At 43.7% G+C, this 25095-nt stretch overlaps 2 protein-coding genes across 9 annotated transcripts in view; both read left to right on the top strand.

Annotated features, from left to right (window-relative positions):
* LOC125965092 (serum amyloid A-2 protein) overlaps positions 1 to 25095 on the top strand; it is a 125744-nt gene that overhangs the window by 91304 nt on the left and 9345 nt on the right. Inside the window, exons 1-4 of one of the 8 annotated variants that reach the window (XM_049712872.1) lie at positions 11949 to 12039; positions 12359 to 12450; positions 14343 to 14481; positions 14872 to 15155. The exons of 2 other annotated variants lie outside the window; for them this stretch is intronic. In XM_049712872.1, coding sequence (XP_049568829.1) covers positions 12035 to 12039; positions 12359 to 12450; positions 14343 to 14481; positions 14872 to 15034 — 399 coding nt within the window. In that variant the 5' untranslated portion in view covers positions 11949 to 12034 and the 3' untranslated portion in view covers positions 15035 to 15155. Of the gene's footprint in view, positions 1 to 11948; positions 12040 to 12358; positions 12451 to 14342; positions 14482 to 14871; positions 15156 to 25095 lie in introns of those variants that run through there. 5 more of the 8 variants (XM_049712882.1, XM_049712881.1, XM_049712888.1 and 2 more) reach the window with 5 other exon arrangements.
* Positions 11951 to 25095, top strand: part of LOC125965093 (serum amyloid A-2 protein-like) — a 28805-nt gene continuing 15660 nt past the window's right edge. Inside the window, exon 1 of the mRNA XM_049712892.1 lies at positions 11951 to 11961. The gene's annotated coding sequence lies outside the window, so the exon portion shown is untranslated. The remainder of the gene's footprint in view (positions 11962 to 25095) is intronic.

The raw sequence follows: 25095 nt of genomic DNA, 5'->3' as shown, positions 1-25095 counted from the left end.
TCTCTTTCCAAAACTATTAAGTAACCCATCCTGTCTTCAATGATTTGTGATGTCTCCTTGATCGTATACTAATGTCCTATATGTGTGACCCTAGCTCTGTACTCTCTATTCTATTCCATTGGTCAATATATCTTTTGTTGAGCAAATACTACTGTTTTTTACTGTGCTCTTCTGTACATCTTAACACCTCATATGGTAAGTGCCTCTTCTTAATATTCTCCTTTTTTAGGATTGACTTTTGTATGCATGAACCTTTACTTCTTGATATGAATTTTGGAGTAATTTTCTTCAGTTCTGGGAAAATTCAACTGGAATTTTCATTAGAATTGCATTAAATTTGTGGATTAATTTGTGGTAGAATCAACATGTCTACAATATTAAGTCATCCCATCAGTGAGCCAGGAACTTCTCTCCATTTGTTTGAATCATCTTTTAAGGTGTTTGTTAGAGGTTTGAAATCTCCATTGTGGTGCTGTGTATTACTGGTGAAACCAGTCCTTAGGAATTTTATAGTTATGTTGTTACCATGAATTGTTTATTATTATTAATCATATTTTCCATTTTGTTATTTCTGCTATGGAGAAATGATTTGGCTTTTGGATCAAGTGTTGGGCAACCTTATTAAATTTCCTTAGTAATTCTATAGTTTATTGATTTTGTGTGCTTTTTGAGGTTGAAGATTATACTAACTGCAAATATGACAGTTTCATCTCTGCCTTTCCAATCCTTGTATGTCTTACTTTCGAAATTTTCTGTGGCATTGGCCAGGGCTTCCAGAGCTGTGTTACACAACAGTGGTGATAGTAGCATTCCTTTTCTCATTCCAGATCCTGAACGGCAATGAATTAAAGGTTTTTCCATGAAATAAAATATGTGCTGTAGCTTTTTGGCAAATAACCTTATAAAATTAAGAAATTTCACTTTGATACGTAGTTTTCTAAAGGATTTTTAAAAAGCAACCATAAATATGCCTTCAGCTTTATCAAATGCTTTTTAAAAATCAGTTGAGATAATATTATTTTCTCCTTTAAGCTATCATTGTGGTGAATTACATTGATTCTGTAATGTTGGCATTCCAAGAATAAACCGCACTCAATTATGAGGCACCTTTAATACTCATATTTGGTTTGGCAACACTATGCTGTGTTTTGAATTTTTTGCACCTTTGGAATTGAAATGGGACTATTGTTTTCTTGTACTGTCCACTCTTGTTTTAGAACCAAGTTACTCTAGCTTCTTTAAAATGGCTGTCCAACTTCATTCTTTATCGGTTTTCTACAACAATCTGTGTAACTTAGAATTAACTGTCCCCTGAGATTTTAGCAGACTGTCTTGAAAAACCATCTGGCTTTAGTGGAGGATACTGGGAGGAGAGATCTTTGACAACCACTTCTACTTATCTAATACTTATTTGTTTTCCTAAAGATGTCTATGTCTCTTTGCATCAAAAGGATGCTTACTTAAACAAATAACCTTGAGGGTGTTAGTTCATCTAAATTAACAAACGGTGTGTCACCAGTAAGTTGATTATATGAATATCTGAGAACAGTGACTCTGTATTAAGTCCAAATTTGAACAAGGAAAGGGGAACTCAGATTAATCTCATTTGGGTCTATATAGGGAATCTCTGTCTCTGTGAACCGGTTCTAACCAGCTCAGAATAATGCTGCTGAAGAGCTTTTATGCTGAGAAATGCTATAGTCGTTTAAAGGTAGGATAATTATTGGGTTTGGTTGTGTTGCAGTTATTGTTGTTGGGTTTTTTTGCCGCGCCATGTGACATGTAGCATCCCAATTCCCCCACCAGGAATCAAACCCACGTACCCCGCATTGGAAAAATGGAGTCTTAACCACTGGACCACCAGGGAAGTCCAGTCGTTGTTGATTGCTGTCTTGTGACTTCTGCCAGAAGAATGCAGGTGCAGTCTTACGTGTGAGCCACCAGTGGTTGACTGAGAGGAGAAACGCGGTAGATCTGTTCTCTTAAATGGCTGTTTCTAGGTTTGATAGTGAGTTGTGTTAGACTTGTGTGTGATTCTAGGAAGTCGGTCATTTCTTTATGACACTTGCAGTCCAGTGGAGGGTGTTTTCCCACACTCTTGGAGCATGGGAAGAGTGAGAAGCCCCCCAGAGCAGAAACCACCCACCTCCTAGCAGGTTGCCTCGCCTCAGTATTAGGGAGCTGCTGCCCTCTACCAGATAAACATATAGGCAAGTGTAGGTCCTGGTCTCAGGAAGCTCAGAGCAGCTGTGTAAAAAATGTTTCCTTTTCTGATGGATGCATTTGCCCCCCATGTTTGTTTTCTTGGGGAGAAAATGCAGTCATATAATCAAGAGTATACACAAGAATTTAATATTTCTTAAGTTGTTTGAATGTAATATCTCTTTTAATCTCCCTGAGTGAACTGAAGGATAGGGAATGGGGAATCCAGCCTTTCTGGTGCTGAAGCTGTGTATTTGCAGCAGCTGCCCTTGCCTCAAGGATTGGTTTGTCAGCGCCTAGAAGAACAAAGGAAAGGACCTGTGGAACTTGGAATTAGAAGTAGTCCCAGGCATGTGCTGGGAATTAAGAGATGGCTCTCTGGAAGAAAAAACAAAAACACTGACTTGGGCTTCCCTAGTGGCGCAGTGGTTGAGAGTCCGCCTGCCGATTCAGGGGACACGGGTTCGTGCCCCGGTCCGGGAAGATCCCACATGCCGCGGAGCGGCTAGGCCCGTGAGCCATGGCCGCTGAGCCTGCGCGTCCGGAGCCTGTGCTCCGCAACAGGAGAGGCCACAACAGTGAGAGGCCCGCGTACCGCAAAACAAAAAAACAAAACAAAAAAAACCCTGACTTAAGTGTTTGTCAATTTCCATGGTGTAAATACTGCCACCACGGCTAATTTCAAAAGACGAAGACTTAACAGTTGGCTTGCAAAATCCCTGAAAATGTAACAGCTAGCTCTCCTGAGCTAGTATGAGCTGATTCCAGCACACCAGAAGGTAATCCACTTCCAAAGGGTAGAGACTACCAGCTATACCTTTGAAACTAAGTTGAAAGTTTCAAAGATTTCCCAGGTGAAAATAAGAAGCAAACCAAACTCTTTTAAAAAGCACTGGCTTTGGACTTCCCTGGCAGTCCAGTGGTTAAGATTCTCAGCTCCCAATGCAGGGGGCACGGGTCTGATCCCTGGTTGGGGAACTAGCATCCTGCATGACGCACAGCATGGCCTAAAAATAAATAAATAAATAAAAAATAAAAAGTACTGGCTTTTTAAGAAAACTCTCTTGAGAGAAAAATTAAAGTTTACTTCCCACAGTGCTTGCAAAGATAGCTACGTCATAGGTTATATATATTCTGTACCTTGAGCAAATACATTAATAAGTTATAGAAGTTGGTTGTCAGAGAATGAATAAGATAATTTTCCACTTTAAAAGATGGTTCTTAATTGAAAAAAAGCTACAACAAAGGTAAGCATTAGTGTTCATCAAAAGATACCATAAAGAAACGTTTTAAAAAAGCAAATTTATTAGACAACTTTGCAGTTGCTGGGATTAAACTTATTACTCTAAACATTGATAAATAAAGGGAAAGAAAGCATTTTAAAAGAATTAGTGCATAGCTGTACATTATAATTTTGTTGAATCGTAAGTTTGTTAAATATAAAACCAAATACATTACTCCCATGAAAATGACTGAAAACATGAAAATAAAAGCCACAAGCTGGGGGAAGATATTTGTAACATACATAATCAAAAAGGCTTTATATGAAGTATATAAAGAGCTCCTACTAATCAATAAAAAAGGAAAAAGAAATAAATATAAATTTCACAGAAGAAAAAGTACAAATGGCTCATCAATATGTAAAAATGGGCAATCTCACTGACAATCAGGAAAACACAAATTTAAACTACAATGTGATACTATTTATCACTCACCAACTTGACATAAAAAACAAATATGGCCTAGGATGTGGAGCAAGGGGGCCATGTATCCACTACTTGTGGGAATATAAATATATAAAATATAGAAATATGTATTGTAAATATATATATATAACCATTTTGGAAAGATAATTTGGTATTACCAACTAAGGTTCAACATAATCATATTCTATTTCACTTCTAGGTCTCTACCATTTGAACTCTTGTACTGGAATATTTGCACAAGATTACCAGAAGCAACACTGTAATAGTGAAACAGAAAAAACCCAAATGTTGAAATAAGCTGTGTTACATTCATGCTTGGCAATAGTCTTCAGCATTGAAAATGGAAGAACTACTGCAACAGTCATCAACCTGCCTATGTCTAAAGAACATATTGTTGACCAAAATAAGCAAATGACTAGTGAATCCATACAATAGAAATCTATTTACAGAAAGTTCAAAAACTGGAAAAACCTTAAAAATATATTGTTTATGGATATGCATATGTGATTAAAAAAAACAATTTTAAAAAAAGCAAGGGAATGATAACACAAAGTTTGGGAAGGAGTTTACCTTTGGAGAAAGGGCAGGGAGAAGCATGCAGCAGAGAGTGGGACACAAGGGGCTTCTGCAGTGTTAGTAATATCCTGTTTCCTGGGTTGCTTGCGGGGGGCTTCCAGAGGGGGGATACCTTAAAAGTTTTAGATGGTAAAGTCATATATTAAGTTTAATTATTCTGCCACTGATCCTTCAAATGAACAAAATTCATAAATTCTAAAACTGCTCAACAAAAGATATGGTCATAGCACACATTGTTTCTTTTTTAAAAATTTTTATTGAAGTATAGTTGATTTACAATGTGGTGTTAGTTTCAGGTGTACAGCAAAGTGAATTGGTTATACACACGTTGTTTCCTAAATCATTCTAGTAATTTCCAAATAATTTGTTGATTTTTTAGTTGGTGTGTGTATTGTCTGACACAGCTGAGACTAGTCAAGTGATGCCCTTTCTGTGCCATGATTTGACATGGGGTAGCAGTGTACTCTTCAATACTCACCCATCAAATTGAAGTTGTTGTATGATGTGTAGTCTCAATAAGTGGAGAAAGAAAGGGTCCATGGTGCCGAATTCTTTCTGTACCCTGCAAGGTAACATGTTCAATTAATTAATGCTGGGATATAATTGACATAGAACATTATATTAGTTTCATGTGTACAACATAATGATTCGATATTTGTATATAGAGTCGGCCCTCCACATCCGTGAGGAGACACGGGTTTGAGCCCTGGTCAGGGAAGATCCCACATGCTGTGGAGCAACTAAGCCCGTGTGCCACAACTACTGAGCCTGTGCTCTAGAGCCCGCGAGCTACAACTACTGAGCCCGCGAGCCACAGCTACTGAAGCCTGCACACCTAGAGCCTGTGCTCCGCAACAAGAGAAGCCACCGCAGTGAGAAGCCTATGCACCACATTGAAGAGTAGCCTCAGCTCGCTGCAACTAGAGAAAGCCCGCGGGCAGCAACAAAGACCCAACGCAGCCAAAAAAACAACACAAAAAGAATTGGTGTAGAGAAACACAATTGAATTTTTATGTGAAACATGGCAATCTCACTGAATTCTCTTAATGGCTTCATTAGTGTGCCATTTGATTCTGATGGGCTCTCTACGTAAAAGCTTGCATCATTTAGAAATAATGATAGTTTCATTTCTTCTCTTCCATTTCTTATCCTCCTCATGTTTCTTGTCTTAGCAACGGGCAGGTCCTCCAGGAGAATGTGAAACTGAGGTGATCAGAAGAGGACACCCATGTCTCCTTCTTGGACTTCTTGAGAATGCACCTAAGGTGTCTTCTTTACACATAAGATTTGCTGTAGAGCAATGATTCTCAAGCTTTTGTGTCTCAGGGTCCCATTATACTCTGAAAAATTATTGAGGACCTCAAAGAAATTTAATTTATCCTGACTCTATCAGGATTTAACACACTGGAAAGAAAAAATATTTGAGCATTTAAAAACACAATAATATATTGTGCTGTTATGAAGTTTTATGAGGACTGAGTTAATTTATGAAAAACCCTTTGCAGAGTATATAAAAAATGGTCAAATAAATAAATGAATAAATAAAAACACAATAATAAATCCATTATGTTAACATAAATAATATATTTTAATGAAAATAATCTTTTTCCAAAACAAAAAGATTAATAACAAATATAGTAGCTTTACATTTTTGAAAAATTTTAAATATTTAGCTTAATAGAAGATAGCTGGATTCTCATGTCTGATCCTGCACTCAATCTGTCACAGTACATTATTTGGGTTGAAGTATACAAAAAAATTCAACATCACACAGATATAACATATAGGTAGAAAACAGGAGAGCATTTTAATAGCATTTTATGATAATTCAGGCAATTCTTTGATACGATACCAAAACTTGACAAGTGGTAGTTTCTTAAAGGTCAGTTGCAATGTAGAAATCTCAAACCATATCAATGAATATTTCATACCCAGTACACTCATGAAAAAAATGAGAATGAAAAAGGAAAAGAATATCTTAGTGCTACTGTGAAAATAGTTTTGATCCCACAGACTCCCCTGAAAGGGTTTTAAGAGACCCTCAGGTTTCCCTAGAACACACTGTGAGAACTGCTGCTATAGATTATTGGTATTTAACCTTTATCAAGTCAAAAAGCCTCTCATTATTTTATAATACCTCTCTTTTTTGTTGTCATGATAGGTGCTGACCTTTATGAAATGCGTGGCTGAGAGGCTGAGAGGGCTTTCTCTGCCCTGGAGCTGAGAGCTCAGCACAGGTACACAGAGTGGTGGAAAGTGCTCGGGGCACGCACGACATTCATTGGGGTGGCCTGTCAATTTTGAAGCTCAAGTGCTTTACACATGAGTTCAAAGGATTTAATTTCTGACACATCGGCTGTCTGGTCCAGAAGGGACCATCCTGAGGAAACGACCAGGAAGGCAAGGTCCAGGCTGGAGGAGTATCCTCTAACCACACACCTGCCAGCAGCCTGGGGGCCTCCTTCCTGGAGCTCCACACCCTCTTCTCCACAGCCCAGGTGGCCCAGGCCTCAGCCCCTCCACCCCTGACAGTGGCCACCAGGCAGAACAGGCCTTGCTGTTTTCTCAGGGTTGCACAATGAGGAATATGACCTGTGGATGAGGACAGCCACTGGTCTCCAGTAAGTTACCCTTTGCAGTTTTGTAGGAGAAATGACCTGCAGGGACTCTCCCCCAGGCACCAGTCCAGCTTTCCTTCTCACCCCATGACCCCAGCAGGGATGGCTCAGTACAATTAGAGCCACGTGTCCCCAGCAGGTCTGCTCCACCGGGTTTTATGTGAAACATTACCATGTTTCACATAAAAATTCAATTGTGTTTCTCTACACCAATTCTTTTTTTGTCGTGTTTTTGGCTGCGTTGGGTCTTCGTTGCTGCCCGCGGGCTTCCTCTAGTTGCAGCGAACGGGGGATACTCTTCAACGCGGTGCACAGGCTTCTCACTGCTGTGGCTTCTCTTGTTGCGGACCACAGGCTCTAGGTGTGCAGGCTTCAGTAGCTGTGGCTTGCGGGCTCAGTAGTTGTAGCTCGCGGGCTCTAGAGCACAGGCTCAGTAGTTGTGGCACACGGGCTTAGTTGCTCCACAGCATGTGGGATCTTCCCGGACCAGGGCTCAAACCCGTGTCTCCTGCATTGGCAGGCGGATTACTGACCACTGCGCCACCAGGGAAGTCCCAACACCAATTCTTAACAGTTAAAAAAATACAATACAAAATACTACCAAAAACATTAACTATCTAGGGAAAACTTTAAAAATACACAAATATTTACAGAAAAAATTTAAGTTTGTTAAAGGATAAAAAGTGGGGGATGTATGTCACGTTCATGGAGAGGATGTTTTGACTTAGTAAAGATATCAGTTCTCCTTGGAGTAATTTATAAATTCAGTGCAATGCTAATCAAAATTCCCCGTGGAATTCTTTTAGGGACACAACAGATTTGTTTTCTACAGATGAATAAAACTCCATGAATAAGTAAATTAAAAAAAATAAGGACCAAGAGGAGACATGCACTGGTCTCTAAGATGCGTGATCTTGGGATTTACCCCAAGGGGGGAGACAACTGTGACTGCTGTCTCTGTCTTTGGGCCAGAGGGCATCCCCAGGGACCAAGAGAACTGAGGGATGTTTGCAACACCAGTTATGTCCAGAATAGGCACCAGAGAAGTAGAGCCACACAGCTTTGAAGATCGTCCTTAACCCAGATGTGGATGAAACAATTTCACATCAAGCAATGGGTACCCACGGAGAAGTGTGTGTACCATCCTCCGTCTCACCATCCTACAGGCAATGTTAAAATGGTGTTGGACTGCACCCGGGAACGGTTCATGAGAGATGTGGCAGAGATGGTGAGGACCCAGTGGGCGCCCGATCTCATCCTCCCTGCACAGGCACAAGTAGTGCAGCCAGTGCTCTGTGGCATCAAGGTGACCGGATTGTTCCTTGAGGTATGGTGCAGACCGGGGAAAGAAGAGTGTGAACAGTGGATGGAACACACTGGGGATGTAGGAATGGAAGCTTCCGTGGGATGGATGCAGGCAGGTGGCGGAGGACAGAGAGAGTGCACTTTTTGGGTTGTGATTGTGGAGTGGCAGGCTGGGGACAAAAGTGTGTAAAAGCTGAGAAGAGGAGGCACTTGCACTCTGGCTGACAAGAACTCTAGAACATAGTTGAACCTGCCGTTGAGGAGTTCACTAGGTCCTTGACCATTCTGCAGAGGAGGAAGAGTGGACCGCTGGGTGTGGATTGAGACCGGAGACATTTAGGTAGAAGAGTAGAGATTACAGGGATTTACAACAAGATAAAGCAAGCCAGGCAAGGATCCAACATCCACTGACAAGAGCTTCATACAGCCTGGCTCATCTGACAGCAGCGAGATGCCCGAGCCACTCCAAGGATGCCTCGGAAGTTGTGTTAAACATGTTTTTCCATTCTGTATCTGTGTTTTTGATGCTTTCACATCCTGGGGCCTCCCTGCCCCTGGAGGGACTGCTTCTCCCAGAGGTAGCCAATTCTTACAGATTAGTAAACTAACCTGTGATAGTAAAGTAACCTGTGAGTGAGCCTTTCAAATACAAACCAACCAATCCAGAGCTCACACTTCAACCACCTCCTTCATTGCGCCCTCACGCTCTGGGCCACTATCCACCTGCCCTGATCACAGCAGAGCCAGGTACCAGACAACTAGGAACCAGCCCCTATGCCGAGCGAGAGCTGAAAGTATTCAAATGAGCCAGTCCTTAACCCGCTCACTGTGCCTCACTGGTCCTCCCACAGAAACCACAATAAAGGCGTTTGTCACGTTTTCTGCCCCTCTCTCTGTCCCCTGGCCCACCCTGGGTGCTTCCTCGTGTGGCCACCCCTTGGTGTGATGTGCCCCCTTCTTTGGGGATCTGTGAGTAACAAACTTCTTTTTCATGGCAGTTGTCTCCCGATCTGTTGGCCTTACCATCACAGTTGTCTCCCCCCTTGGGGTAAATCCCAAGATCACGCATCTTAGAGACCAGTGCATGTCTCCTCTTGGTCCTTATTTTTTTTAACTTACTTATTCATGGACCTTTATTCATCCATAAAACATAAATCTGTTGTGTCCCTAAAAGAATTCCACGGGGAATATTGATTAGCATTGCACTGAATTTATAAATTAATCCAAGGAGAACTGATATCTTTACTAAGTCAAAACATCCTCTCCATGAACATGACATACATCCCCCACTTTTTATCCTTTAACAAACTTAAATTTTCTCTGTAAATATTTGTGTATTATTAAAGTTTTCCCTAGATAGTTAATGTTTTTGGTAGTATTTTGTATTGTATTTTTTTAACTGTTAAGAATTGGTGTTGGGACTTCCCTGGTGGCGCAGTGGTCAGTAATCCGCCTGCCAATGCAGGAGACACGGGTTTGAGCCCTGGTCCGGGAAGATCCCACATGCTGTGGAGCAGCTAAGCCCGTGTGCCACAACTACTGAGCCTGTGCTCTAGAGCCCGTGAGCTACAACTACTGAGCCCGCGAGCCACAGCTACTGAAGCCTGCACACCTAGAGCCTGTGCTGCGCAACAAGAGAAGCCACCGCAGTGAGAAGCCTATGCACCGCATTGAAGAGTAGCCTCAGCTCGCTGCAACTAGAGAAAGCCCACGGGCAGCAACAAAGACCCAACGCAGCCAAAAAAACAACACAAAAAGAATTGGTGTAGAGAAACACAATTGAATTTTTATGTGAAACATGGCAATCTCACTGAATTCTCTTAATGGCTTCATTAGTGTGCCATTTGATTCTGATGGGCTCTCTACGTAAAAGCTTGCATCACTTAGAAATAATGATAGTTTCATTTCTTCTCTTCCATTTCTTATCCTCCTCATGTTTCTTGTCTTAGCAACGGGCAGGTCCTCCAAGAGAATGTGAAACTGAGGTGATCAGAAGAGGACATCCATGTCTCCTTCTTGGCCTTCTTGAGAATGCACCTAAAGTGTCTTCTTTACACATAAGATTTGCTGTAGAGCAATGATTCTCAAGCTTTTGTGTCTCAGGGTCCCATTATACTCCGAAAAATTATTGAGGACCTCAAAGAAATTTAATTTATCCTGACTCTATCAGGATTTAATATACTGGAAAGAAAAAATGTTTAAGCATTTAAAAACACAATAATATATTGTGCTGTTATGAAGTTTTATGAGGATTGAGTTAATTTATGAAAAACCCTTTGCAGAGTATCTAAAAAGTGGTCAAATAAATAATTGAATAAATAAAAACACAATAATAAATCCATTATGTTAACATAAATAATATATTTTAATGAAAATAATCTTTTTCCAGAAGAAAAAGATTAATAACACATATAGTAGCTTTACATTTTTGAAAAGTTTTAAATATCTAGCTTAATAGAAGATAGCTGGATTCTCATGTCTGATCCTGCACTCAATCTGTCACAATACATTATTTGGGTTGAAGTATAGAAAAAAATTCAACATCACACAGATATAACATATAGGTAGAAAACAAGAGAGCATTTTAATAGCATTTTATGATAATTCAGGCAATTCTTTGATATGATACCAAAACTTGACAAGTGGTAGTTTCTTAAAGGTCAGTTGCAATGTAGAAATCTCAAACCATATCAATGAACATTTCATACCCAGTACACTCATGAAAAAAATGAGAATGAAAAAGGAAAAGAATATCTTAGTGCTACTGTGAAAATAGTTTTGATCCCACAGACTCCCCTGAAAGGGTCTTAAGAGACCCTCAGGTTTCCCTAGAACACACTGTGAGAACTGCTGCTATAGATTATTGGTATTTAACCTTTATCAAGTCAAAAAGCCTCTCATTATTTTATAATACCTCCCTTTTTTGTTGTCATGATAGGTGCTGACCCATATGAAATGCATGGCTGAGAGGCTGAGAGGGCTTTCTCTGCCCTGGAGCGGAGAGCTCAGCACAGGTACACAGAGTGGTGGAAAGTGCTCGGGGCACCCACGACATTCATTGGGGTGGCCTGTCAATTTTGAAGCTCAAGGGCTTTACACGTGAGTTCAAAGGATTTAATTTCTGACACATCGGCTGTCTGGTCCAGAAGGGACCATCCTGAGGAAACGACCAGGAAGGCAAGGTCCAGGCTGGAGGAGTATCCTCTAACCACACGCCTGCCAGCAGCCTGGGGGCCTCCTTCCTGGAGCTCCACACCCTCTTCTCCACAGCCCAGGTGGCCCAGGCCTCAGCCCCTCCACCCCTGACAGTGGCCACCAGGCAGAACAGGCCTTGCTGTTTTCTCAGGGTTGCACAATGCGGAATATGACCTGTGGATGAGGACAGCCACTGGTCTCCAGTAAGTTACCCTTTGCAGTTTTGTAGGAGAAATGACCTGCAGGGACTCTCCCCCAGGCACCAGTCCAGCTTTCCTTCTCACCCCATGACCCCAGCAGGGATGGCTCAGTATAAATGCAGTCACCTGTCCCCAGCAAGTCTGCTCCACCGGGTTCAGGTGAGAAAGTTCTCCAAGGAGTGATTTCTTTGAAAACACTTACTTTAATTCTTCTCTTTTGTATTTGTCCTGAATGAGGTCAGTGCTGGTGCATGGGAAATGCTTTTTGATTAATTACAGGCTGCTTTAGCAAGACACAGCTACGTCCCAGCTGCTCTCTTCTTCCACCATAGACACCTTGGTGACCTCTTAGACAGGCTTGGGTTCAGGGTTGGTGGGTTCAGAGCTGAGGGCTAGTGGCTCCGAGTGAGGTCCTACTGCAATATTGCCTAGGTGGACCACTGAGAGTCTAATGAGAACAAGTGGAAAGAACAGCCGGGCTCTCCTCGACATACAAATCCCAAAGTGGGTGTACAAGGCTTGTCCGTGTCTCCCTGACCCTCTCCTTTCATTTCAGCACAATGAAGCTTTTCACAGGCCTCATTCTCTGCTCCTTGGTGCTGGGAGTCCACAGCCGATGGTTTTCCTTCCTTGGTGAGGCTTATGACGGTAAGGCTGGTGGAGGGGGGATGACACCCATGGGCCTCTGGGATTCACCATGAGCGCTCTTAAGGGTTGGAGCTACTGTCTTAGGCGGTGCTGCCCTATGTGGTAGAATGTGCCAGGTGTTTGGGGAGCTTTTTTTCAGACAGATTGAAAACCACAGGATTTATGTCAATCAGTCACTAGAGAAAGAACAGTCATCATTCCCAGCTGAAATGGAAGTTTGAATGGAAGACATAAAATAAGTCTTGAAATGGTACAGCATTTCCCTCAGACCAATTGCATGAAGGAGGATGGAAGCTATCCATCTATTTCCCCTCTCTTCTTCTCTCCCTCCACTCATTTCTCCCTTCCTCCCTCCCTTTCCCTCTTCCTTCCTTCCTTCCTCTCTTCCTTCTTACCTTCCATTTCCTAATTGGATAATTCAGGGACCTTCAGCTTAGCTCTTGCTCCTGCTTCCTATACTCAGTGACACTGTCCCTGGTTCAGTCTGTTTCCTACCCATTTATAGCCTTTTAACTGACAAAAAAACCCGTGTGCGACCGGGGTGGGGAACCTAATAACATATCTCAAGCTTCCGGTAGGAAGTCGGCCCTTACATGCACTTCAGGGTGACCAACTCTCCTGCTTTGCCCAGGTCTGAGGACTTTTCCAGGACACTTTCAACGCTAACTGGGGCAGTTCCAGGAAAACAGGTGCAGTTCTGGTTAGGCTGGGACAGGTGGTCACCTACTTACCTGCAGAATACCTCCGTGAGGGAGGCATCTCCCCCCATCTGAAGGGGAGAAAACCGAGGCTGAGAGCAGCCGAGTCTGCTGCCCAGGGACTAAGTGCCAGTCAGCAGGTGGCAGGACAGAAGTTTGAACCCAGCTGTGCACGAGGCCACAGCTCTTGCTGGGCAGACTTGTCCCAGTGCCACTCCCTCAAGCTGGGGGCTTATCAATCTCAGCTGCATGTTGGATTCACCTGGGGAGCAGTGAAAACTATTGATGCCTGAGACCCACCCCAGAGAGTGTGAGGTAACTGGCCTGGGCTGTGAGGTAGGTCTCAGGGGACTTTCAGTACCTCCCCAGCTGATTGGAAGGTGTAACCAGGCTGAGGCAAGACCCACTGCTCGAGGGCTTGCTTCCTCAGGCAGCCCACGTCATCAATACCGTCCACTAGAAAGTCCTCAGGATGCCATTCACGTGCCTAACAGGCAGGGGAATCAAGTCACAGTTAGCGCATTCGCGCAGCAGGAATACATTTCTTAGGCGTCAGGGCAGAGGTGCTGCATGTCTGCCCCTTTCTCAGAATCTGTCCTCCATGTCACCTCCTCACTCACCCAAATCCCCTGGATCTCATCCTATGCGGCTTCCTTTTATAACAGTGGTTCTGGGCCAAGGGCAATTTTGTGTCCTGGAGATATCTGGCAATGTTTGGAAACACTTTTGGTTGTCCCACTTGGGGAAGAGGTTGCCCGTTAGTGGGTAAAAGTGAGGGATGCTGTTAAACGTGTTACAATACCCAGGACAGCCCTGAACAGCAAAGAATTATCTGGCTTAAAATGTCAGTAGTATGAAGCTGAGGAATCCTGCCCTATAAAGATAGCTCCCTTCTCTCCTTAAACGTATCACATAGAGCCCTAAGTGAGATGCAGTCCAGAGACAGCATCGTAGGGGCCCGACAACCGGGTCCAACGCAGCTGTGCCCCTCCCCCCATAACGACTCTCATTCGAGTTACCAGGAGCAGGAAACTAGACACAAGAATGCTCTTCTCAATCTATGGCACTCATGGTGCTATAGCCACAGGATGAAACTGAGTCAGTGGAAGAGTTTTCATTCCTTGCTTCTTCCCTAAGGTGTGTCACAGTTTTCTGTCCACCTGATAATCCTTCCTCTGTGTGCTTTCCTCCCAGGGGCTAAAGACATGTGGCGAGCCTACTCTGACATGAGAGAAGCCAATTACAAAGATGCAGACAAGTACTTCCACGCCCGGGGCAACTATGACGCTGCCCGAAGGGGACCTGGGGGCGCCTGGGCTGCTGAAGTGATCAGGTACCAGGGGCCCTGAGGATGCAGGGATGGGTGTGAGAGCCTCGGACAGCCAGGAGGGGCCAGGCCCTGGAGAACTTCCTGTAGGGCTGTGGCCTCTCCTCCTCTTATCCACCCTCACCCTCTGTGTCCTGTGTGGGGTCTGAGTGGCTGAAGAGCAGAGCAAGGCTGGTGGGACAGACGATTCCCCAGCCTCCCCCATGGGTGCTGTTCACCCAGCATAAGGGGACCCGCAGGGCTGAGGTGGGCTGAGCCCGGGCAGCCTCAGGCTTCATTCCCTCTTTCCTAGCTCCTGTCAGAGTCCTCGATTCCTTGGAAAGAGGAGAGATGGGGAGGGTGGGCTGTTGCTCGTCAGCCCTGGAGTAATCCCCTACCTGCCCTCCTCCACTCCAGCGATGCCAGGGAGAATAGTCAGAGAGTCACAGACCTTTTTAAGCATGGAGACAGTGGCCACGGACGGGAGGACTCGGAGGCTGACCAGTTTGCCAATAGATGGGGCCGGAGCGGCAAAGACCCCAATTACTTCCGACCTCCTGGCCTGCCCGACAAGTACTGAGCTGCCTCTCACTCTGCTCAGGAGACGACGGGGCTGTGAGCCCCCAAGGGCAGGGACGCTGAGCTTGTGAGTTCTCTGTCCACAGAAGCCAGCAGATCTAATAAATGCTTAAGAGATTGAATGTTGAAAACCGTGTATTATTCTTTGATATAAGGACAGCCTGTTTGTTCCCAAGGGGTGATGGCTGGACACCCACATGAAGACCGAGTCTGTGCCTGTGTCTTGGGTGTCAGGGCCACAATCTCAGCATCATACCGCAGACACCCTGCTCCACCCCTTCCCCTAATCAGACCCGCTCCCCTCCAGGCCCCTCTGGTTACTGTGGTGCTCTTTCTAGGCCCTTCAGTATTCAGGCCTCTTCACTCCCTGGCAGTTGGGTCCTGTCAGCTTCTCTGCCCTGGGGTCTAGTGTCCTTAGTGCGTCCTCAGTGGTGTCTGTGTGTGGGCAGGGGACACAGCCTCGGGACGACTGAATCGTGGAATCCTGCTCCAGCAGCTGCACCTTGATCTTCTGTTCATTTCTCAGCAACACCTACAAATCCATCTATGAACCAATTTCTGTCTGTGCCATCCAGAAGTGCCTCCAACGCTGTCTCCCTTCACTCTATATTCCTTTCCTGATGCAAGTGTCCAGGAATAAACATGTCCAGAAACGGAGGCATAGGGACGCCATGAAGATTAAGTATCAGGAGGTTTTGTATTGCATTGGATATGTATCAGGTCCTTGAGAAGAAGTCATTTTCCCTCCCTGGACCCTTCCCAACAGAGGAAAGCCAGTAGCATGTTACTCTTTTTCCAGTCATGCCGCATGGTTTGTGGGATCTTAGTTCTCCCCCCAGGGATTGAACCCAGGCCCACGGCAGTGAGAGCTCCAAGTCTTAACCACTGGACTGCCACGGAAGTCCCAGCATGTTACTTCTTACTGAGGAAAACAGTGTCTAATAAAAGGGGTTTGGGCCTGTTAGAGCACAGGAATTATGAGTGACTCTATAAATCACAAATTCCTAGAGAAACCAATAACCTTCTTCCTTGGATAAAAATTTGGTTTTGGTGTTTGGTTTTTTCAGATTACAGATTCCAGGAAGTAAAATGATCTAACACTTTAAAGAGTGGGGAACAGGGGCTTCTGTGGTGGCACAGTGGTTAAGAATCCACCTGCCAATGCAGGGGACACGGGTTCGAGCCCTAGTCCGGGAAGATCCCACATGTCGCAAAGCAACTAAGCCTGTGCACCACAACTACCGAGCCTGCGCTCTAGAGCCCGCGAGCCACAACTGCTGATCCCACACGCCACAAGTACAGAAGCCCGCGCGCCTAGAGCCCGTGCTCCGCAGCAAGAGAAGCCACCACAATGAGAAGCCCACGCACTGCAACGAAGAGTAGCACCCGCTCGCCGCAACTAGAGAAAGCCCGCGTGCAACAACGAAGACCCAATGCAGCCCAAAAAAAAAAAGAATGGTGAATAGACTTCTGTATCCAACTTTTATTTCAAGTAATAAAAAGGCTGATTATTAAATTTTTCCTATTTACAATAATTTGGAGAACTTGCTTTATCTAAACTTTCAAGTCATCCTTTCTCCTGCTTTTCCTTTCTTTCCCCTCATTTTGCAAATTCTATACCTTCAGTACCTGGGATAGAAATCTAATAGTGAACATTCTCATAATAGGAGTCTCCTTACAACCTGGGGTCTGTTGAGACTTTACCACTAGAGCCCTAAACTCAGCAGTGCTTTGAGCCTGTTCTTGCCAGCCAATCTGCCACCACACTCTCCCTAATCCCGGTTACCCTGCTCCTGCTTTATTTTGTCAGACTCACTTTTCTGAGACACAGCCTCTACGTACACCTCTGACAGTGCCTTCTGATGGGAACTGTATGAGAAAGTTCTCCTGTGACTAACTACCTTACAGACACACTTTTTCTTCCTCCTTGACAAGGAAGTTAAACTTGTCTTTCCCCTACAGGGATCATTTCATCATGAATCGTCTCCCCTTAGGAGTGCTCCTGAATCCCACTTTCAGAGTAGAAGTGTGTGCCGGTTATCAGTTTATTTACTCTGAACTCCACGTCCACCCTTCTTTGCCCCGCTTGTGATACTGGAACTGGTAAACATTTCTCCTGTGCCAGCTGGGCACAGTGTTAATCTCTGTCCTTTCAGGGCGCAGGAGGGATGTTGTAGGACACAAACACTTCCTGGTTTGTGCTTTCCTTCTGCCCAGCTCCTGTGGTGCTCTTCTCTTGCACAGGACACGCAGTGACACTCACACCAGGGAGGAAAATGTGCTTGTTCCTCACATGGGCAAAACCTTGCAGAGTCCAGACAGTCAGTAACAGCTTTCCCAATAAAGCACCACATTGAAAACCCTGAGTTCAATCCACATCACTCTTCACTCTTGCACGTTTTCCTCTTCCTCTTTATAGTCAGACTTGTTGAAAACCTGCCCATCTGCACTTTCTGATTCCTCGCTTCTGACTCACACTTGAACCCACACCAGCCTGTCCTCTGTCCCCACCACTCAGCAAAACAGCTCTGGTCACCACTGACCTCCATGTTGCCAAAACAACTGACATGTTTCTCTCCTCCTATCAGGAGGCCTCTGAGCCATGCTCAGCACAGTTGTCCTCTCCCTCCTTCCTGGAAGGTTCTCTCTTGGCTTCATAGTACCACACTCTCCTTTTGCTTCCCTTCAGTTTTCCTTTATCTCCTTAGCTGGGTCTTTTCATCTCCCCAAACTCTAAGTGTCCCTCAGACTTGGTTCTGGGCTCGCACTTTTTATTTCTCTGTATTCTCCCCAACAAGCGCAGCTAACAGTATCTACATGCTGACGCCTCTGAAACTTATATCTCCCCCTCAGAACCTGGTTTCCAAGCTCCATGCTTGTTTATCTGATTGGCCTCCTGAAACCTCTGATTGGATGGCTTCCACAGATCTCACACACTGCATGTCCAAAGGAAACGCTCATCTCCGTCCAGAACTCTTCACCCCCAGGCCACTCCAATTCAGCAAATGACACGACTCTTCCCTCTGTGGCTCACCCCAGATATTGGGAAATGTGCTCGATGCTTCCCTTGCCTTTACCTCCACATCCAATCCACTAGCAAGCCCTGTGATTCTACTTCCAAAATTCATCTCTAGCCCATCAGCTTGGTCTCACGTGCACCTCCACGCTCCTGGCCACACCTGTTCTCACCTGGGTTCCTGCAACAGCTGTCTCAGTAGTCTCCCCATCTTCATGGCTTCCGCCTCTGCTTAAGTGTGACTGTATAGTTTATCATCTAAGCCAAGTCACTTTTCATTGTGAAAGAGACATTATTGATAATTATACCTGGATGACAGGAATAAACTGGAACTGTCCTGGGCAAAAGAGAGCATGTAGGTACCCTACCTCTCAGTCTAGCATACAAACTATACTCAGATCATGTCTCTCCCCTGCTTAAAATCCTTCAATGGATTCCCATGTCCCTTAAAATATAATCCAGGTGCTTATCATGGCTTACAAAGCCCAGTGTGATCTGTCCCTGGCCACCCTCCAGCAGCATCTCATGCCACCCCTTCCCAAGCTCCCCACTCTCCAGTATCACCAACAAACCAAGATTTTCTTTGGCACAGGACGTTTGCAGGTGACATTTTCTCTGCCCACATACTCCTCTGCTCGCTTTTCACAAGGATGGGAATGTCTCACCTGTGGGGTTCTCCCGAATTCACTGTTTCTTGAGAGAGGCCTTCCTGGTCATCCTGGCTGACTCACTCTGGTTATTCTTTACAGTTTACCAATTTTTAACATGTGGGATTCTTTTACTCAATTTTTGGTTTATTCTTCTAATTTTTGTTTGGGTTTTCTTTTGGTCCATCTTCCTCCCTTGTATTATAAAATCAGTGAGAGAAGTGACCATTTCTCTCTTGTTCACCCCTAATATCCCGTACCTGGCATATAATGGCATCTCAACAAATGCTTATTGAAAATGAATAATTGACCTAGTCTTTTATTTTACTAATACAAGAAAGGTTTTCTTTCAAAGAAGGTCAGACTAGTTATAAGGAACAGGAAGGAGCTAAGGAAGAGGGAGATAAGAAAGGTAAAGAAGAAGGAATAAGAGCAGAGTCAAGGGGAAGCAAGAGGCAGAGGGATCCAACCCACAAAGGATGGTTAACCCCAAGGGGAGCAGAAACTTCTCTGGCTCTGAGAAAGGAACGAGGGTGAAGAGAGTGGGGTCAGGGGATGCAGCACATTTGAGATGGACGACAGGGACCTGCGGGAATCTGGTTGTACCTGCTCTTGCTGTAGGTGAGTGTCCCCAGGACTCGTCACACTCCAGTGCGTTCGCCCGTTTTCTTGTCTGTCTTTAGAGCCAGTAGGTAGGGAACCCAAGGGCAAAGGCCTGTCTCTTTTATTGTGTGTTGTCATTGTATCCACAGTGCCTGTCATAGGGCCTCACAAATAGTAGCTGCTTTATACATATTTGTTGAAATGAATGAATAAGGTCTGAGAAGAGTATTGTTCAGAAGTGGACAGAACTGGGGGGAGGGTTTGGGAGTTGTAGAAAGTATGGATGTGGTTTGGATCTGCAGAATGTGGTAATGAGTCACTTTGAGGTGACTACTAAATCTGTACAAATATCATACTCACACCAGCCAAAATGATATAATTTTACTTCATCATAGAAAATATTCAGTTTTCTCCAACGATACTGTGCACACTCCCTCATAGAAATGAAAATGAGGAACGCCATGTGCAAATAAACTGTTAGTCGTTGTGGTAGCTGATGAGAAGCCTTGGGAGAAATAAATGAATATTTTGAATTTCCAAAGTACTGTGCTGATTATCAGAGGGGCAAGTTAGCAGAGAACACTCTGTGAGACTAGAGGAGGGGAAAAAGGACACACTGTATTTCTCTGAGTCTAAGACCCCTAGACTGAAAGATGTGTTACTATTTATACACCACCAAGAAAAAAGATGCTACCATTTAGATTCAGACATAATGTTTTCTTATCACTCTGAATTTTTACTTTACACGTACTGAGAGAGTTCTTTTAAACTTAGACATAGATTTTAATCTTACATCACTCTTGTGTATAAACAAAAAGGAAAGCATACACAAAATTAATCCTAAAGCAATGACAACAATTTCATGAGTGCTGCCTGGTCATTAGTGAATGTAAGACACATCCTAATTTCAGAAATGTATAATCAAGGAATGTGTGTCCTAGAAATGATGAAATATGAGATATAAATGTAAACCTATGCAAGTTCTCTCTCTCTCACTATATTTACTGAGAAGAAATAATAATAAGCTTTGAGCTATTATTAATCATCAGGTGTGATGGGGGTGCTCCTGAGGTGAGGTTCAGCTTCATACCAGCCCCTCAGCTATGGAGGACCTCCCCAGAGAGGAGCAGGTTATCCACAACTGGTCCTGATGATGGTCCATGTTCCAAGCTCCCTCCTTAGCTGAGGTGTCACCTCACCTGGCGCAGCACTGCCTTTATTCTAACCCCAGAATGACTGAGGGCCTCTTCTCTTCCTGCAGAGATGGCAGATGGGAAAGAGCTCACCCCATCTCCTTCCTAGTCACACTCCACCACTGCCTCTTTAAGCTCTGCTGGCATGGGTGCTCCAACCTTTTAGAAATCCCCAGAACAGTCACCGGCTCCTACACATGTCAACTCTCTCAAGAACTCCCTCACCGTACTCCCTTCTGCTTTGATAGGGGCACCAGAATGAGCTGGGAGTGTTTGCAGTGAGCACGCACCCAGCTGAGAACTGAACAGACATTCTTCTATTCTTCTTGGCACCCTGAACCAATGTGAGGAAATCACCTATCTCCACAAATACTGCACTCCCCACAAGACTGACGACACTGCCGTCTCTCCCTCCCTTTCCTCTGGCGTTTCCTAAGTGGACCAGAGGTGGAATGGGTTGGAGAGGTGTTGATTGCAGAGGCCGGCACTGCTGCCTCTTTGTCAGCCTTGGGAGTTTACTGAGGTCTGGCCCTGCTTCCTGGATGCCCTCTCTAGGATGTGGGGTACTTGGAGCCGCTGTGTCCTCAGCTGTGGGTGATAGAAAAGAAGCATCACTCAACAGCCTGTTTTTCACTCTCGGGTGCATAGGGAGCCCTTTCACCACTCTCTAGTTTCCCAGGTTTGCTTTTTGAAATCTGTAATTATGGGAAAGAAGACCCAGGTCCTTTCTGAGGATAGTGTGCTTTGTTTATACACACATTTACTACCTGTGGAGTCCTGTCAAACCACTCTGTTTAAACCATAGTTGCAAAATCGCCCGTCAATGACCCACTGATACGTTTCCTGAAAGAGTTGGACAAATGGGCAATAACTCAGGCTGGCCAGCGTGTCTAGTTCCTGGACGATCTGACCTGGGAGGGAGCCAGTGCACTGAGATCATCCTTTATTCTCTGCAGGGTGGACTTGGGACTGTCCAAAACAGTCTAACAAAGAGTCTCTAAAAACCTCAATTTATCCTTCCAGTAAAGATGCCTACAGAACTCATTCGTCCTTTTATTCACTATTCAACACCCATTTAATAATTCCCCCAGTATGTGGCAGGAACTGTTCTGGGCGCTGGGAATCTGAGATAGACAAGATCAGTGCTCTCATGCGGGTAACATTCCACTGGAGAGGTATTATTAAGCTAATCAGTATTTAATGAAATTGAATTAAAATATATTGTCCAGTTACTTGTTTATATGCTAATAACGGCTGCCAAGTTCAGGTGTCAACTCTATAACCTACGGCTAAGAATCCAAACGCCCAGGCTTCACAGGCTGGATTTGAATTTCGGCTTTGCCACTGACTGTGGTAGGTAAGGGTAGTAACATACAAAAATGATTATGATAAGCTGTGGAGTGAAAAAGCAGAACATAAAACGATAGTGTTATATCACCCTGTTTTTGTTTATGGGTTTATATGTCTACATGCACTGAGACAATAGATTGGAAACATGACGTTTCTACAGAGGTTCTTCCTGCACACCGGTCCCCCACCCCCACCACCGCGCCCGCCCCGTCTAGGCTGATGAAATTCGTATTGCTTTTATTTTCATTTTTATACTTATTTTAAATTTTTCGATTTTCTTCAGTGGACATGTTTGTCCAATAAGATTCATTAAGTCTGCCTGTGTCTAGGCATTTTCCTAGGTACTGAGTATGATGATGAAGAAAACCAACAGCCCAGTTCCTGTCCCGATCGGGATTCCAAGGATGAGATAAGGAAAAACAGCAAATGTCCATTTATAATATAGTTGACTTGTATATGCCTCTCTCTCTTTACACACACACCTCCCCACAACAACACTAAATGTGCAGACACGTACGTACACATAAATAACGCAGCGAAATGAACAACGATTATAAAATAAGAATCGATAAACCTGTCAGAGTCACATAAAAAATTTATAATGGAAGATAAGAGGAAAATCTTTTTTCTGCTGCGGCCTCTCCCGTTGCCGAGCACAGGCTCCCGACGCGCATGCTCAGCAGCCATGGCTCACGGGCCCAGCCGCTCCGCGGCATGTGGGATCCTCCCGGACCGGGGCACGAACCCGCGTCCCCTGCATCGGCAGGCGGACTCTCAACCACTGCGCCACCAGGGAAGCCCAGATGTCCCTAATCTTTATGTGCCATATTCCATCTGTTAATAATCCTATTCTGACCTTTTCTTTTCCATATGATTTCTTTTTCTCTCAGGACTGCATCTCTTTCAGTGTTAAACAATGTGTTTCCAGCACTTGACCTTGAAAACTATAGGCCCTACTCGTCTCTGGCAAAAGAAGTCTCCTCAAGATAAGAAATAGAAAATGTTCCCTCTCTCCTGGAGCTGCAAGAATAGCAGATAGGATCACAAAAACTGTATCCAGAAAAGTTATTTCTAACAGAGGAGTTTTTTAAAACAACAACAACAACAAAAGAGACATCAGAGATTGTCACTGTGTCCTGTGAGAGCAACCCTGTAATACTTTATTTATTATTTAGACACTAATCTGTGTATTTGAAGCAAAATTCTTTTTTGATGGAAGCTTTTAGACTGGAAAAGTGGATAGCTGGGTCATGCCAAGGCAACGGCACTGAGCTATAGAAACCTTCAAAACTGTTGGAGGGCATATGGGCGGGCTGCCCTCCTGGACAGCAGAGTGACACTTCACAGTGAAAACAAGGATGTGCACGCCAGCTATATCACTCTTTTGATATACATGGCACATTGCGGATGTCATCTTTTTTCTGGTCTAATGCATGTAACGTCTGCTTATTTCATTTGCATTTTTCTGGTTACTAATGATTTGTGCATCCCTCTGTGAGCTTATTACTTCTAGTGTGTTGTCTGTAAACTATTTTTTGTGTACCTTTCACCCATTTTTCTATTGGGGTTGCCATCTTTTTCTTAATGATTCACAGAAGTTCCTTGTATATTTGAAATATTAATCCCTTGCCGTAATTTAGACGTTGTCTTTTTCCCATTCTCTATCTGAAAATAAATTCTTAATTTTCATGTAATGAAATACCATTTTATGTCTTGTGTTTTGTGCTTTTGAAGTTTTCTTTTTTCCTTTTTCTTTTCTTTTTTTTTTTTGTGGTACGCGGGCCTCTCACTGTTGTGGCCTCTCCCGTTGCGGAGCACAAGCTCCAGACGCGCAGGCTCAGCGGCCATGGCTCACGGGCCCAGCAGCTCCGCGGCATGTGGGATCTTCCCGGACCGGGGCACGAACCTGTGTCCCCTGCATTGGCAGGCGGACTCTCAACCACTGCGCCACCAGGGAAGCCCGCTTTTGAAGTTTTGTTTAAGAATTTTTTCCTCATCTCTACATCACAAATATATTATTTGATATTCTTTTCTATTAACCTTATAGTTTTACCTTCATGTTTATGTATTTAATACTTCTGGAGTGAACATTTGTATACGTATTAGGTAAGGATCCAGTTTTATTTTTCTCTTTCCAAAACTATTAAGTAACCCATCCTGTCTTCAATGATTTGTGATGTCTCCTTGATCGTATACTAATGTCCTATATGTGTGACCCTAGCTCTGTACTCTCTATTCTATTCCATTGGTCAATATATCTTTTGTTGAGCAAATACTACTGTTTTTTACTGTGCTCTTCTGTACATCTTAACACCTCATATGGTAAGTGCCTCTTCTTAATATTCTCCTTTTTTAGGATTGACTTTTGTATGCATGAACCTTTACTTCTTGATATGAATTTTGGAGTAATTTTCTTCAGTTCTGGGAAAATTCAACTGGAATTTTCATTAGAATTGCATTAAATTTGTGGATTAATTTGTGGTAGAATCAACATGTCTACAATATTAAGTCATCCCATCAGTGAGCCAGGAACTTCTCTCCATTTGTTTGAATCATCTTTTAAGGTGTTTGTTAGAGGTTTGAAATCTCCATTGTGGTGCTGTGTATTACTGGTGAAACCAGTCCTTAGGAATTTTATAGTTATGTTGTTACCATGAATTGTTTATTATTATTAATCATATTTTCCATTTTGTTATTTCTGCTATGGAGAAATGATTTGGCTTTTGGATCAAGTGTTGGGCAACCTTATTAAATTTCCTTAGTAATTCTATAGTTTATTGATTTTGTGTGCTTTTTGAGGTTGAAGATTATACTAACTGCAAATATGACAGTTTCATCTCTGCCTTTCCAATCCTTGTATGTCTTACTTTCGAAATTTTCTGTGGCATTGGCCAGGGCTTCCAGAGCTGTGTTACACAACAGTGGTGATAGTAGCATTCCTTTTCTCATTCCAGATCCTGAACGGCAATGAATTAAAGGTTTTTCCATGAAATAAAATATGTGCTGTAGCTTTTTGGCAAATAACCTTATAAAATTAAGAAATTTCACTTTGATACGTAGTTTTCTAAAGGATTTTTAAAAAGCAACCATAAATATGCCTTCAGCTTTATCAAATGCTTTTTAAAAATCAGTTGAGATAATATTATTTTCTCCTTTAAGCTATCATTGTGGTGAATTACATTGATTCTGTAATGTTGGCATTCCAAGAATAAACCGCACTCAATTATGAGGCACCTTTAATACTCATATTTGG

Source organism: Orcinus orca, chromosome 8 (assembly GCF_937001465.1).
Source record: "Orcinus orca chromosome 8, mOrcOrc1.1, whole genome shotgun sequence".
Classification (NCBI taxonomy): domain Eukaryota; kingdom Metazoa; phylum Chordata; class Mammalia; order Artiodactyla; family Delphinidae; genus Orcinus; species Orcinus orca.
Note: the sequence above shows the minus strand (reverse complement) of the source record. Positions and strands in the feature narration are given on the sequence as shown.